The sequence below is a fragment of the Balaenoptera acutorostrata genome, chromosome 3, assembly GCF_949987535.1.
Source record: "Balaenoptera acutorostrata chromosome 3, mBalAcu1.1, whole genome shotgun sequence".
Lineage (NCBI taxonomy): Eukaryota > Metazoa > Chordata > Mammalia > Artiodactyla > Balaenopteridae > Balaenoptera > Balaenoptera acutorostrata.
In genome coordinates this window covers 10,322,081-10,337,899 of record NC_080066.1, presented here as the reverse complement: position 1 = coordinate 10,337,899, position 15,819 = coordinate 10,322,081, and the positions used below count along the sequence as shown (strand labels likewise).

At 42.0% G+C, this 15,819-nt stretch overlaps 1 protein-coding gene across 1 annotated transcript in view; it reads left to right on the top strand.

The window, feature by feature from the left end:
- The window catches only part of GAD2 (glutamate decarboxylase 2), a 68,212-nt gene that overhangs the window by 21,810 nt on the left and 30,583 nt on the right, over positions 1 to 15,819 (top strand). The window contains exon 8 of the mRNA XM_007189898.2: positions 2,842 to 2,921. Within this exon, the coding sequence (XP_007189960.1) occupies positions 2,842 to 2,921 (80 nt within the window). The remainder of the gene's footprint in view (positions 1 to 2,841; positions 2,922 to 15,819) is intronic.

Sequence of the window (15,819 nt, the reverse complement as noted above, 5' to 3'; positions counted from 1 at the left end):
TGATTACAGTAACAAAAGCAACAAAAAGCAAAGGTTAAAGTAAAAGAAACAGATCCAACATGGAGTCAGATTTTGCTCTTCCCTGTTACACACATACCGAAAAGACAGTTTGCAAACCATGAGCACTCCAGCCAAAACGTGGAAGGAGACTCAGAGGTAGATTTTACAAAGCAGCTTATATAACGTGGAGGCAGTGACTGCTGATTCTTCCCAGTGATTGGTTGCAATATTAGAATTTTCTTAAATGAAAGGGAATTGGTTAGTGGTTCCCGCATATGAATCGGGGAGAACAATTTAAGTCTCACGATTTTCAGAGGCGTTAAGTGAGAAGTGACCCAGGTCAAGTGAGCCTCACTTGTCTTGCAAAATCAGCTAAATTAAGCTTTGCTTCTCTGACTAAACTGGTTTTGTCTGCTCAGGGAATTTTCAAGTCTCCGTTTGTGTTTGATTTTAACAGTGCTTACGCGCTCATTCACTGAGGGGCCTAATTTGGGTAGTGCATGCTTGCTCAGAGGGGCAGCTGGCACCTTGATTCTGTGCCCTCCTGGCAGAAACAGACTTAGTGCTGTTTTCCCCTGAGCAGCTTCTTTCTGGGGTGGCCCAGGGATCCAGTAACTATGTAAGAGAGAACACTTTTTTTTTTTGGTGGAGGAGTCATGTATCTTTCCAATTAAGCGTTCCTAGTTCCCAGGTATCTTCCTAAGGATTCTCCACGTTGTCTTCCTAAGGTTGTAAAATGAGACTAATGATCCTTTCCCATCTCTGCTCTTAGCTACACGGGGCTTTTAGAGCTCCTCTATTCAGTGCCTCATTTATTGGTTTATAGTATTGGCTGCTGTTATAAATGTGATTTCTTCTTGCTTACTAGCCACACCCCCTAGAAATATGCATGTTAACGGTTCCTAGGCTGCATATTTAAGAACTCAGAGGAGCCATTGACATATATACACTATTGCTACTATGTATAAAATAGATAACTAATGAGAACCTACTGTATAGCACAGGGAACTCTACTCAGTGCTCTGTGGTGACCGAAATGGGAAGGAAATCCAAAAAAGAGGGGATATATGTGTACGTGTAGCTGATTTACTTCGCTGTACAGCAGAAACTCACACAGCATTGTAAAGCAACTATACTCCAATAAAGATTAATTTTAAAAAAGAAAAAGAATTCAGAGTCGAAAGCTGGCATTCGAGGAGAGTACACTCTGGAGCCATCATTTAAAATTGCAGTCAGCAGCCCTTTGGTGATGTAAATTGAGGAAGCAGTTCTCCTTTTGGACAGCTTAATGATCTGTAGTTAATAGTAAGAGGCTGCTCACAGATGCAGTACAGCTGGGCTAGGTTAGCCCCTCTCCACTCTCCAGATTGCACAGTGATTACAGCCACCGAGATTCGGATCCTTCCCTGGAATCAATAACCAAAATCACAAACAAAGATTCAGTGGTGGCCTGTCAGGGTGGCCTTTCCGAAGGCGCTGTTTGCCAAGCCAGTGACTGATGCCTCCTTCCTGATCACACCCTGGGCTGGGCAGTCATCTCCAAAACAGACAGCCCCTCCATTGAGTCTGGGATGAAGAGTGCTGGATTTCAGGCCAGCTTCTCTTACTTGAGTGCACAGTTTCACTGAACTCGAAAGAAACTGAATGTAATCTCTGGGTAGCAAAATATAAGTCTGGGAGCCATACAATACACAGCTGCTGTTGCTGTGTTCTTATGCCTTGTATGTGAGACTGGCGTAGGTTACTGTGTGTTGGGGTAACAGGTTCTTTAATAATTTCCAGGGTCTTGTTATCTTCATGCAAAAGCCTGAGCGAATTCAACAACAACATAAAACCAACCAACCCCCTTCAAAAAAGGGCAAAGAACTTGTATAGACATTTCTCCAAAGAAGATGTACAAATGGCCAATAAGCACATGAAAAGATGCACAACATCACTAATGATTAGAGAAATACAAAGCAAAATCATAATGAAGTAGCACCCCACACCCATTTGAATGACTATTATTGAAAAACAGAAAACAACAACCATTGACAAGGGTATGGAGAAATTGGAACAGTTGTGCACTGTGGGTGAGAAAGTAAAATGGTGCAGCTTTATGGAAAACAATAGAGCAGTTCCTCAAAAACAGAATTACCATATGATCCAGCAATTCCACTTCTGGGTATATATACCCAAAAGAATTAAAAGCAAGGCTCGAGGAGATATTTGTAGATCCATGTTCATAGCAGCATTATTCACAGGGGCCAAAAGGTAGAAGCAACCCAGGTGTCCATTGATGCATGAATGAAAAAACAGATTGCTGTGTATACATGAAATGAATATGATTGAGCATTAAGAAGGAAGGAAATTCCGAGACATGCTACAACATGGATGAACCTTGAGGACATATGCTCATGAAATAAGCCAGTCACAGAAAAATAATTATTGTATGGTTCCACTTACATGAGGTACTAAAGTAGTCAAATTCATAGAGATAGAAAGTAGAATGCTAGTCACCAGGGGCTGGGGATGGAGGAATGTGGAGCTGTTGTTTAATGGATACAGAGTTTCAGTTTTGCAAGATGATCAAGAGTTAAGGAGATAGATGGTAGTGATGATCGCACAACAATGTGAATGTACTCAATGCCGCTGAGCTGTACACTTAAAACAGTTAAGATGGTAAATTCTGTGTTATGTGAATTTCACCACAATTGAAAAAAAAGTTTAAGTGAAGGATGCCATCTTCTCTCAGCAATCCGGGCTTTGGAGGGACAGATTGAAAAGAAAAGAACAGCCAAGGGAATGGATCTTGACTTTGTATGGGACTGATTATTGATACAAATGTACTTTCTTTTACAGAGCCATTTTTCTCTCAAGAAGGGAGCTGCAGCCTTGGGCATTGGAACAGACAGTGTGATTCTGATTAAATGTGATGAGAGGTGAGCATGAATCTGCAACCCTTGTTGGTTAGCAGTTTACAAATTCTACACATACATCTTAAAAGGACTAAAGTCCAAAAACAGGCAATGACTGTAGAACAGCAAACCTGCCTCCATCCCAGCTGCTGGCCTTTGCTGTTTCCTTTTCACTCTTGCTTGGGGTCCTGGGACATTGTTTCTCCATGCCACTAACGCAGTCACAGCCTTTGACTGAATCAGAACCTTTGTTAAATCAATCAAAATATTCTGCATCAAGAAGGCGCAGAAGGACATTGGTCACATGGGCACTTAAGCAACAACCAGCAGGTTGAGAACTGATTTATGGAGGTGTCATCATTCCAGGCACCATAGATTGTGTGAACTTGATGGAGTGATTACAGGAGGGGGGACAGTTTAGGGAGCAAGAGGTAAATAATTCCCCCAGCAACTCATCAGCTCGGTGCCTGAGCCAAAGAGCTCTCTTAGGAAAAATCCATCTTAATTGGCACCCAAACTTTATAGGTACTCTGGAAAAAGGTGGAGGGGAGGTTAAAATATTAATATAAGAAAATACATTTAGTCTTTGAAGGATGGAGTAAGAAATTCCGCTAAATTAAAAGGATGCCACTCATTTCACCATTTATTTATTCATGTATATTTATTAGACAGACATTTATGACTGCTCCCCATGTCACTAGGCTCTAGAATAGCATAAGGTGTAATCCCAGTTCCCTGACTGTGTACGGCCTAAGTGGGGAGATGTAGTAACGTCAGAAGGATGGCAGGCTCACCTGAGGTGGAGCAGGGGAGAGGAAGTGCTGGAATTGACAGGAATTATTGACCGACCGGTGAGTGTGCAGGTTGAGAGGTGAGTCGAGGGGGAACGCCAGGCTTCGGGCTCACCAGCTAAGCCCTCGCGGTGCTATTCTCTGAGGCAGGGAGCCCCGCCGAAGTGAACAGTTTAGATTCGGAGATGCTGAGTGTGAAGAGCTTATGAGATGCGATGTCCAAGTGAGGGTGTCAGGTAGGCAACTGGGAATAGCAGCCTGGATGCCAGAAGGTGTGCAGTGGGGGCCATGCAGAGTGGCCTGGGAGAGAGCTCAGGAGCACCCCCCATTTCGGGGACAGGCAGAGTCAGAGGAGCCTGTAGTGGAGACTGAGAAGGAACAGCCAGGGTTGTTGGAGAAGAGTCAGGACCCAGGGCCATGAGGGCCATGAGCGTGTTTCTAGAAGGAGTGGTTGACAGCAGCAAATGCCACCAGTAGAAACGAGGGTCAACAGCTGCCCCTCAGCTTTCCTGATAAGGAGGTAGCTGGTGAGTTTGGCAGGAGCAGTTTCAGTAGAGGCGTGAGGGTGGAAGGCAGTTTGCAGTGGGTCGAAGGGTGAGGGGAGAGGAAACGGAGAACAAAGGCAGACGTGTCTAGAGGTGGAGCCGCGAAGGGAAGGTGGTAGGGCAGAAGCTGGACGGAGAAGATGTTGAGTCCAGGATGGTTTTGGTTTGGTTGTTTTAAGGAAGGGAACTCAAGGTGTATTTAGCTGTGCAGTGAAGGGTCTGCTAGAGATGAAATGTGAATTTTATGAAAAAAAAAAGGGATAAAATAGCCGAGGTTTCATTTCCTTTGTGAGTTCCTTTTTCTTTTGGCTAAAATTATGTAGGATCTTCCTCTCAAGAGCTCACAAGAAGTCTGAAATCATCTTACATTATAAAATGGGAAGGAGACAGAGGGGGAAACAGGAGTGGTGATGGAAGGGCAGGGGCGAGGTTTAGGGAGGGCTGGCGGGGAGCGGAGGGGGCAGGGCTCTGGGCTCTTGCTGCACTGACCAGCTGCTAATGGATTTCAGTTGGGAAGCCCTCAGAGTTGGAAGGGTTCTTGGACATTTACTCATACAGCTTTTTTTTTTTTTTAACTTTGTATTTTTGTGAATAATTTCAAACAAAGAAAAATTACAAGGATAGTAACAAGAACTCTCATACACCCTCACCCAAATTCACCAATCGTTAACATTCTGACATATTTGCTTGATCACTCTTTCTCTCCATGTATGCAATTTAATATTACATGTTGAATGTAATGAATATTACATGAATAAATTATTTGTATATTATAGATATAATTTTTTCGGAACCATTTGAGAATTCCTTGCAGACATGCCCTTTTTACCCCTTAATACTTCAATGCGTATTTTTTGATAACAAAGGTATTCACTTACATAATCACAGGCCAGTTATCAAAATAGGAAATTTGACATTGACACAGGACTATTATTTAACCTATACACCCTATTCAAATTTCATCAATTGTCCCAATACTATCCTTTGGAGCTATTTTTTTTCCCTGTCCAGGATCACAGGTTACACTTAGTTGTCATGCCTTTTTATTCCCCTTTAATCTGGAACATGTCCTCATCCTTCCTTTGTTTTTCATGACATTGATATTTTGAAGAGTGTAAACCATTTATTTTGCAGAATATTTCTTAATTTGTCTTTGTCTGACATTTCCTCATGGTTAGATTCAGGCGATGCATTTTGGGCAGGAATTCCAGGGAGGCGATGCCTGTCTTTCTCAAGTGCATCTGATCAGGAGTAATGTCCGCTTGCCTATTGGTTAAGGTGGTGTCTGCCAGGTCTCTCCACTGTAAAATGACTATTCTCTACTTTGCAGTTAGTAAATATCTGTAGGGGATGCTTTAAGACTATATAAATATTGTGTTCCTCCTAAAACATTCGTTTAGTAGTTTAGCATCCATTGATGATTCTTGCCTGAATTATTATTATGATGGTTGCAAAATAGTGATTTTCTAACTCCATCATTCCTTCTAAGTTTACTAGTTCCTTTCATTCTACTGTAAGGAAGAACTTTCCTTTCCCTTTTTCTCTCTCTCTGCATCTCTCTTTCTCTGTCTCTGTCTGTCTGTCAATCTGTATGTCTCTGTTATTTATTATCAGTATGGACTTACAGGTACTTTTAGAAATTAATTCTCTCTAGCATTCTCTTCCATTCTCTTCGATTTCTCCATCGCTTGCTCCTTCAGGGTTCCCTTTCACTTACCTAAATTACTAGTAAATTGCTGTTAAACCTTACAGAAAATAAGTCTGACCAAGATACATGATGCCTGGTTGGCACACGACTAGAAGAGTCACCAGCCTTCCTAGCTCCCTTGTAACACAAGAATTCTGTTAGCTATTTTGATTAACACTTTTATACCATAAAAATTAACTACTTATGCTTTTGTATACATTTTTAGTTCTTTCAACTTATCACTTAGCTTTGTCAATTACAGTTACATTTCCCTGCTCTTGTGAAGTACCACACTTTATCACACAGTTGATGTAAACAATTGAAAGTATAAATAATCTGGGGTCATTATACTCTTTTATTAAATTAGCTGAGTTGTGACCAGTGCCTGGAGGCAGTAGGGAAGCTAATTAACTTTCTGGTCCTCAGGGAGCTACTGAGGGCACTGTAATAAGATAGACTTCACCCTGAATCAGTTATTATTGCTCAGGGCTGTGGGGAGCCCCCTGAGTATCATATTTCCTATGGGTTTGGATGCAGAGAATTCAGAGATGCTAGCAGTGTCTGTGCTTCATCACGTCCTATATCAGGAAGGATTCTAAAATAATAATAGCTGACACATATGGAGGGTTTATTATACGCCAGGCACAGTCCTAAGCACTTTACACAGTTGCTCTAATTAATTTGTTTATTAGAGACACAGAAGTATGTTCCCTCACATTTCCCTGGTGCTGACATAGCTTGTGAAGAGTTTCTATATACACAATAGTCTTAAACAGTATGACATGGTCTCCTTTCTCCATTTGACTCATGGTCTTGGCAAGGTGTGACAGGTCCAAGGTCACATAGCTGGGAAGTGAAGAATCAGGTGCTGGACTCAGAAGAGAACTCCAAGTGTTCAACAATTAAGCATGGTCCCTTCTTTTTTTGTGTTTTCCAATTTTTTTAAGTTGTGGTAAAATACACATAAAATTTACCCTCTTAACCGTTTTTAAGTGAACAGGTCAGCAATGGGAACTACGCTCACATTGTTATGCTACCATCACTGCTTTCTGTCTCCAAAACTCTTTTCATCTTGCCAAACTGAAAGTCTGTACCCATTGAAAACTCTCCACTCTCCTTCCCCCCAGCCCCTGGCAACCGCCATTCTACTTTCTGTGTCTATGAATTTGACTGCTTTCAGTACCTCACTCCTTTTTGTCTTTTTGTGATTAACTTGTTTCACTTAACACAATGAATGCCTCAAGGTTCATCATGTTGTAGCAAATGTCAGAATTTTCTTTTTTTTTATGGCTGGATTCCTCTGTTGAAGGACACTTTAGGTTGTTTCCTAATCTTGTCCATTGTGAATAATGCTGGAATTAACATGGGAGTACAGATATCTCTTTCAAATATTGATTTCATTTCCTTTGGATAATTACCAAGGAGTGGGATTCATAGATCACATTGTATTTCTACTTTTAATTTTTGAGGAACCTCCAACCATACTGTTTCCATTGTGGCTGTATCAATTTACATTCCCCCTAAGAGTGTACAAAGGTTTCCTTTTCTCTACAAACTTACCAACATTTGTTTTTTCTTGTCTTTTTGACAATAGCCATCCTAGCAAACTGTTAGGATGTAACTAATAGTAACATGTAACTGTATGTATTAGCATACAGTATTTGTTTTTCTCATTCTGACTTACTTCCCTCTGTATGACAGACTCTAGGTCCATCCACCTCACTACAAATAACTCAGTTTCGTTCCTTTTTATGGCTGAGTAATATTCCATTGTATATATGTGCCACATCTTCTTTATCCATTCATCTGTCAATGGACACTTAGGTTGCTTCCATGTCCTGGCTAGTAAATAGTGCTGCAATGAACATTGTGGTATGTTCTCTTTTTTACTCTTTTTGAATTATGCTTTTCTCAGGGTATATGCCCAGTAGTGGGATTACTGGGTCATATGGTAGTTCTATTTTTAGTTTTTTAAGGAATCTCCATACTGTTCTCCATAGTGGCTGTATCAATTTACATTCCCACCAACAGTGCAAGAGGGTTCCCTTTTCTCCACACCCTCTCCAGCATTTATGGTTTGTAGATTTTTTGATGATGGCCATTCTGACCATGTGAGGTGACAGGTGATACCTCATTGTAGTTTCAATTTGCATTTCTCTAATGATTAGTGATGTTGAGCATCCTTTCATGTGTTTGTTGACAATCTGTATATCTTCTTTGGAGAAATGTCTATTTAGGTCTTCTGCCCATTTTTGGATTGGGTTGTTTGTTTCTTCGATATTGTGCTGCATGAGCTGCTTGTGTATTTTGGAGATTAATCCTTTGTCAGTTGCTTCATTTGCAAATATTTTCTCCCATTCTTAGGGTGGTCTTTTCATCTTGTTTATGGTTTCCTTTGCTGTGCAAAAGCTTTTAAGTTTCATTAGGTCCCATTTGTTTATTTTTGTTTTTATTTCCATTTCTCTAGGAGGTGGGTCAAAAAGGATCTTGCTGTGATTTATGTCATAGAGTGTTCTGCCTATATTTTCCTCTAAGAGTTTTATAGTGTCTGGACTTACATTTAGGTCTTTAATCCATTTTGAGTTTATTTTTGTATATGGTGTTAGGGAGTGTTCTAATTTCATTCTTTTACATGTAGCTGTCCAGTTTCCCCAGCACCACTTATTGAAGAGGCCGTCTTTTCTCCATTGTATATTCTTGCCTCCTTTATCAAAGATAAGGTGACCATATGTGCGTGGGTTTATCTCTGGGCTTTCTATCCTGTTCCATTGATCTATATTTCTGTTTTTGGGCCAGTACCATATTGTCTTGATTACTTTAGCTTTGTAGTATAGTCTGAAGTCAGGGAGCCTAATTCCTCCAGCTCTGTTTTTCTTTCTCAAGACTGCTTTGGCTATTCGGGGTCTTTTGTGTCTCCATACAAATTTTAAGATGATTTGTTCTAGCTCCGTAAAAAATGCCATTGGTAATTTGATAGGGATTGCACTGAATCTGTAGATTGCTTTGGGTAGTATAGTCATTTTCACAATATTGATTCTTCCAGTCCAAGAACATGGTATATCTCTCCATCTGTTTGTATCATCTTTAATTTCTTTCATCAGTGTCTTATAGTTTTCTGCATACAGATCTTTTGTCTCCTTAGGTAGGTTTATTCCTAGGTATTTTATTCTTTTTGTTGCAGTGGTAAATGGGAGTGTTTCCTTAATTTCTCCTTCAGATTTTTCAACATTAGTGTTTAGGAATGCAAGAGATTTCTGTGCATTAATTTTGTATCCTGCTACTTTACCAAATTCATTGATGAGCTCTAGTAGTTTTCTGGTGGCATCTTTAGGATTCTCTATGTATAGTATCATGTCATCTGCAAAGAGTGACAGTTTTACTTCTTCTTTTCCGATTTGGATTCCTTTTATTTCTTTTTCTTCTCTGATTGCTGTGGCTAAAACTTCCAAAACTATGTTGAATAATAGTCGTGAGAGTGGGCAACCTGGCAGTGGCGGGCTGCACAGGCTCCCGGGAGGGGAGGTGTGGACGGTGACCTGTGCTTGCACACAGGCTTCTTGGTGGCTGCAGCAGCAGCCTTAGCATTTCATGCCCATCTCTGGTGTCCACGCTGATAGCTGCGGCTCGCGCCCATCTCTGGAGATCATTTAGGCGGTGCTCTGAATCCCCTCTCCTCGCACACCCCGAAACAATCGTCTCTTGCCTCTTAGGCAGGTCCAGACTTTTTCCCAGACTCCCCCCTCTGCTAGCTGTGGTGCACTAGCCCCCTTAAGGCTGTGTTCACGCAGCCAACCCCAGTCCTCTCTGTGGGATCTGACCTCCGAAGCCTGAGCCTCAGCTCCCAGCCTGCCCGCCCCGGCAGGTGAGCAGACAAGCCTCTCGGGCTGGTGAGTGCTGGTCGGCACCGATCCTCTGTGCGGGAATCTCTCCGCTGTGCCCTCTGCACCCCTGTGGCTGCGCTCTCCTCCATGGCTCTGAAGCTTCCCCACCACCACCACCCCCCCCACCGTCTCCACCAGTGAAGGGGCTTCCTAGTGTGTGGAAACTTTTCCTCCTTCACAGCTCCCTCCCTGAGGGGCAGGTCCCGTCCCTATTCCTTTTTCTCTGTTTTTCCTTTTTTCTTTTGCCCTACCCAGGTACATGGGGAGTTTCTTGCCTTTTGAGAAGTCTGAGGTCTTCTGCCAGCGTTCAGTAGGTGTTCTGTAGGAGTTGTTCCACAGGTAGATGCATTTTTGATGTATCTGTGGGGAGGAAGGTGATCTCCACGTCTTACTCCTCTGCCATCTTGAAGGTCCCCCTCATCTTCTCCATTCTTAGCACATGTTAATATTCCTCTCTTCAATTTTTTTTCATCCAGCTGTAACTTAGAATTATTTTTCCAGGTTCCCATTTCTTTAAAACTCGTAAGGCTCTACATAGAATTATTTTGTAATATTAAAATATCTTTATAACCTTCTTTCTCATTTCAAGTGTTACATTTTCTCTCTTTTTTATTAGACTAATCAGATATTTGTATATTCATTGATCTTTTCAATGTATGAGCTTTTGAATTTATTAATTTGGTCTACTTTATAAAGTTTCTAAATCACTGAAAAATCTTTTCTCATCCTTTCTGCCTACATTATTTGTTGTTATTTTCCTAGCTTCCTGAATGAAATATGTTTAGTTATTTTTAATTCCCTGTTACTTAATTTCAAAAGCATGTCAGGCTAAACATTTTCCTCTGAGAATGATTTAGGGTGCTTCTCATATTTTTATATGTCCTAGTCCCATGTCATTAATTTTTAATGTTCTGTAAGTGCAGTTTTGATTTCCTCTTTGACTCAAAAGTTATTTAGAATAGCCAAGCATGGTTTCTTACATGGTAAATTGAACTTCTTTTTTTTTTTTTTGGCCACACCACAAGGTACATGGGATCTTAGTTCCCCTGACCAGGGATCGAACCCGCGCCCCCTGCATTGGAAGCGCGGAGTCTTAACCACTGGACCGCCGGGGAAGTCCTTTGAACTTCTTATCATGATCCTTTTCTTCTCTGTACCAACATGTCCAGGGAAGAGGAATGGCAGTTTGGGGAGGAGGAGGGGTGATGAGAGATGGCCAGCATCCCTTCCTGCCCACACACTTTCCCTCGTCATCTACTTCCCTCTCAGCCCCAATGTTAATTCCTAGTGGCAGCGATAAGGTTTCATATTTTCATATGAAAATAACTCTTTACTACATCATGGTTGAAGTCCTCAGTTGCCCATCACTATAGGGGGTAAGTGTAAGTCAGTGCTTTTGGAAAATGTAAATTTTTTTTTGTATAGTTGATTAGCAATGATGTGTTAGTTTCAGGTGTACAGCAAAGTGATTCAGTTATACATATACATGTATCTATTCTTTTTCAAATTCTTTTAATTACTAGAATTAGACACAAAAATCACCAAAAATATCCTGTTCCCATATCCTGACAATAATGCCAAGGGATCCCATTGTGCATATTGGAAGACAAATCTTAAAGGAGAAAACTACAGTTCATTATTATAGTTCAAGTTCTTTTCCCGAATCAAACTCTATTTTAAAGGGACCAAGGAAGTTCACTGTTTATAATTATGGTAAAATTTTTTTTTGCAAAAAGCTTGGTTTTGTAATGCCAGTACTTCCTGAATGATCTGTTTTGACTACTATTTATCATTTTATCTTACGAGCCCTTCCTAGGATAAGTTATCACATGGGTAGCAGCCGTGTGGACACACATGGAGCTCTTTTCCCCAAGGTAGTCCCCGAGAATGTTTTACCCTATAATTCCTGCAACATTTTTTTTCCAAGTCAATCCACGCAAATTGTCAAGTCACCACGTGGTCCAGGCAATTTGAAAATTCACTTCAGTACATGAATTCCCCTTGCTTAATCTACATTACAATCAATGTTAAAGAAATAGTCTTGCTAAAGCACTGACTAGTTAAAAAACAAAAACAAAAAACTAGCAGTTTTCTGTTACTCCTGTAGCCTTTGGGGGCTACATAGAACAATATCATCTAAGGATGATAGAGTGATAAGTTTTAGCAGGAGGGTCTCTGTTTTTCTTATTTTACTACTCAGTACTAACAGCAATAAGAACTGGGATCAAGGAACTACTCAGTCCAGGGGGCTTCCAGAAAACCACAGTGGAAATATTACCTACACCATTACAATTCTAGGACTCAACCTGAAAGGTTTCTTGTTAAGTCAGGGTAGTAGGCATTTTTTTATAAACCCCATAAATGCTTCGGAAGACATTTATTGTGCAGCACTGAGAACCCCGGGATCTGATGTCAGAATACAGCTCTAAGTTTGAAATCTGCCCCTAGTAACTGTGTGGCACTCTGCAAGTCACGCAATGCTAGTACTACTAGTAATAACAATGAGACTAACATGTATTGACTGGTTACTATATGCTAGGCAGAGTTTTATACTTAGTGCTTTGCAGTGTTTGATATTTACTGTATCATTCAATCCTCATGTAAACCTTGTGAGGGAGGTACTAGTAATATCAATTTATAAATGAGTAAACAGAGGAGCTGAATTCTTCAAATACACACAAGTAGCATAGGGTCTGGAGCGGAAACCTGGTTACTATCTCCACATTCCAAGCTTTTAGCCACATCCGTCTGCTTCGACGAGCCTTAGTTTCCTTATCTGCAGAGTAAGGACAGTAAAAATTCTCTTGCGGGGTTGGCATGAGTGGCAAAGATCAGGAGTAAGGCATAGTGCAGGGACTGCTTCTAAAACTGGTAATTTGTTATCACTGCCGGGGCTGCTGCTATTAACAGTGGTTGTAACGTTAGTCAATTTCTAACGCGAAGGATCACATGTCCTTTCTTCTTTGCACACAAATCTCTGTGAACAGAGCCCAGCTCTACGCACTTAGGAAAGGTTGGTAGAATTATTATAGTTCAGCAGGGCCAAGGAGCAGGATCACCAAAGGCTCAGGCACCCGATTTGTGACCATTTGGATGCCTGCCCAGAGATCTGCATTCCCCAGTAACGTGCTTCTTTTGGTAAGATCGTTTTTCCCATCAGAGCCACGGGAAGATAGCCATGCATCTGGGTCCAAAGTCCGCACACGGGGTAATCTGTGCCCTTTGCTTCTTTCCACAAAGAGAAGGTTCTTCCAGCTGGCAGCTCTAGCTGGCAGTGTGGGATTTTGCCCAGGCAACTTCATGAAGTTATCTGACCCTAGAGCATCACATGAATCTTTTTTAATTTCCTTTTTTTTTAATTTATGGAGGTAGCATTGGTTTATCATATTTATAAAAGTTTCACGTGTACAATGTAAGGTTCTGACTTCCGTATACGTGACAGCGAGAGCATCATGTGAATTTTTAAAGACTATCAAAAGATCAAGAATCTCAGTGCCAAACAGCCACACCCGAAACAGCAGTCTGGTTCAACAGTCCTCACTTTAATGGCAGTCCTTTCTTAAACACTAACAGCTAACAGAGAGCATCGCAAAGCATCAGTCACAGCTTAATTGGGCACTTAAAGGCTGCATGGGTAAGCATAAGAGATATGCATTTTTGCTATGGAAATACCTCTAGACCAGACATATGTGATGCAACAGCTGTCATGCAAAGCTGCCCTGCACCAAGACATGCTTGTCTGGAAAAGCCAGGACTGCCAGACAGCTTCTAATCCTCAGAGGAGCCTGCTGGGTGTCACCCCGCTCTCTCTCCCTCCACAGCACGTGGGCAGGCGGGGATGCACAATGCCACTTCTGGACCTCCTTCTGTTCGCTGCCCTACAGCCGTGATGGCTCAAAACCCTGGGTCCTGTGGAAAGTGCTTGGCTAGTCTGTTACACAATGACTGAAATACCTACCAGGCTAAAACTTCCATTTCTAAAGCAGTGTTTCTCAACACGTGGACCTAGGTCTGCCTGTGTCACCATCTCCTTGTTAGAAACGCAGATTGCTATGCGTGTTTGTCTATTCACTTGTCACTGTTTGTCTCCCTTGTTAGCGTGTAAGCCCTGGAGAGTAAAAGCTGGCCTGTTTACCCTGGTGTCCCATACCCCTAACAGTGTTTGGCACATAATGAAGCCTCAATAAATTAATTTGTAGAATGACTTGATTCCCGGGCCCTATACCTGACCTCCTGAATCAAAATCCCTAAGAGCAGGGCCAAGGAATATACATTTTAAAGACATACACAGATGACTTTTATGCCTGCTAAATTTTACAAACCATTGTTCTAAAGTAATTCATCCAATTCTAACTGGAGAGATGAAAAGTTTTGTCTCCAGGGGCCCCCATACTAGCGGTCTGGTCAGTCTCTAAGGTAAAGTGAACATATTAATATAATCCTAGGGTGAAACTTTTCCCTTCTACTCACATACCTCCAACAGATGTCGATCTGCCACCCACAGTGTGCCAGGCTCTGGGTTCCTAAGCGGACAAAACAAATACGGGCTTGGGCGGCCGAACGCCTGGCAAAGTCTGGAGCCTGCCTGTTAAGAGCACATCCAGAGCTTTCCACTCTGCGAGAAGCGAACACTTGGACTTGATTATTTGACACGGCTGTCCGTTCTCCCTGCCCTGATACGGAAATGGGACAGAGTGTATGTTCATTACTGCTTTCCCGGCAGGTTTGAATGATCCGATCCATGATCCTATCCGTGATCCGATCCATGAAAGCCAGATGTTATCTCAAAGGATTTATCTTATCTTAAAAGACAATAACCTTTCTAAAGAGGTTTCCTATATGTTTGGCCCTTTGAGTTTGTTCTGGAAGCTCGGCATTTTCTTTCTAGGTAAAGCCAGCCTTTACCCGATCCTGGGCTGTCACACAGGTGACGCTCTCGTCCTGTTTCCTCATTTGAAAAATGAGACAATTAGACTAGAAAGAGGTCTAGAGCCCCTCGCATTTCTGATGTCCCCTAATGTGTGACTTCTCCATGAGGTCTTACTGCCTGGGCTTCACAAAGTATCCAGATGTGATTAGTGAACAAATAGCGATTGTCAGGCCAGTCTCCCCAAAACTCTCCAAGGCAGAGAAGGTTAGTTGTGGTAGACTAGGTAACATTTGGGACTTGCAAACAATTTCTGAGAATTCTCTCTCTCAGTTTTTATGTTTGCCTACAAAAATACTACGGCAATTTTAATGCACTTAAAACTTGATGTAAAAGGTAAATATAAGACCTGAATGTCCTCTGAAATTTGAACTTTTTGTTTCTATCACGGTGGAGCAAGGTGTCTTAGCACAGCCAGATCTAGGAGAGGCTGAAAAATCACAGCTTTGAGGGACGCTCCCAAGCCAAGCTGTGAAGTATAGGGAGACACGTAGGGCATGAAAGGACCTCCAGAGCCCTTTCCCCGACCGCCCCCCCCCCTCCAAAGCTTGCCCTTCCATTCCCGTTGTCCCTCCTTCAGAGGCCCATCTCACAGAAGTTCCCCAAAGGTGGGCTGCTCTGAATTAGAGTCATACCCTCAGCACCAAATTTAATGCCCTTTGTTCCATTGCAGCCCAACTGACTAATCACTGGTGATGTGTCCATTGCCATTGCCAGGTAATTGCATTTTAACTGCCTTTCTTTGGAAAACAGCCTCACAAAACTCAGTGGTTCTCCATGCTTTCAGACCCAATGTCTGCTTTATGTGCCAACTATTATGTAATACCTTCTTTGTTAGCCTGAAATGAAAATTGTAGAAAATATAACTTACCTACTCACTGTGCCCAAATTATTTTTATAAAAAGGAGCAAGGTTAGGGGCTTCCCTGGTGGTGCAGTGGTTAAGAATCCGCCTGCCAATGCAGGGGACACGGGTTCAAGCCCTCGCCCGGGAGGATCCCACATGCCGTGGAGCAACTAAGCCCGTGCACCACAACTACTGAGCCTGCGCTCTAGAGCCCGCGAGCCACAACTACTGAGCACACGTGCCAC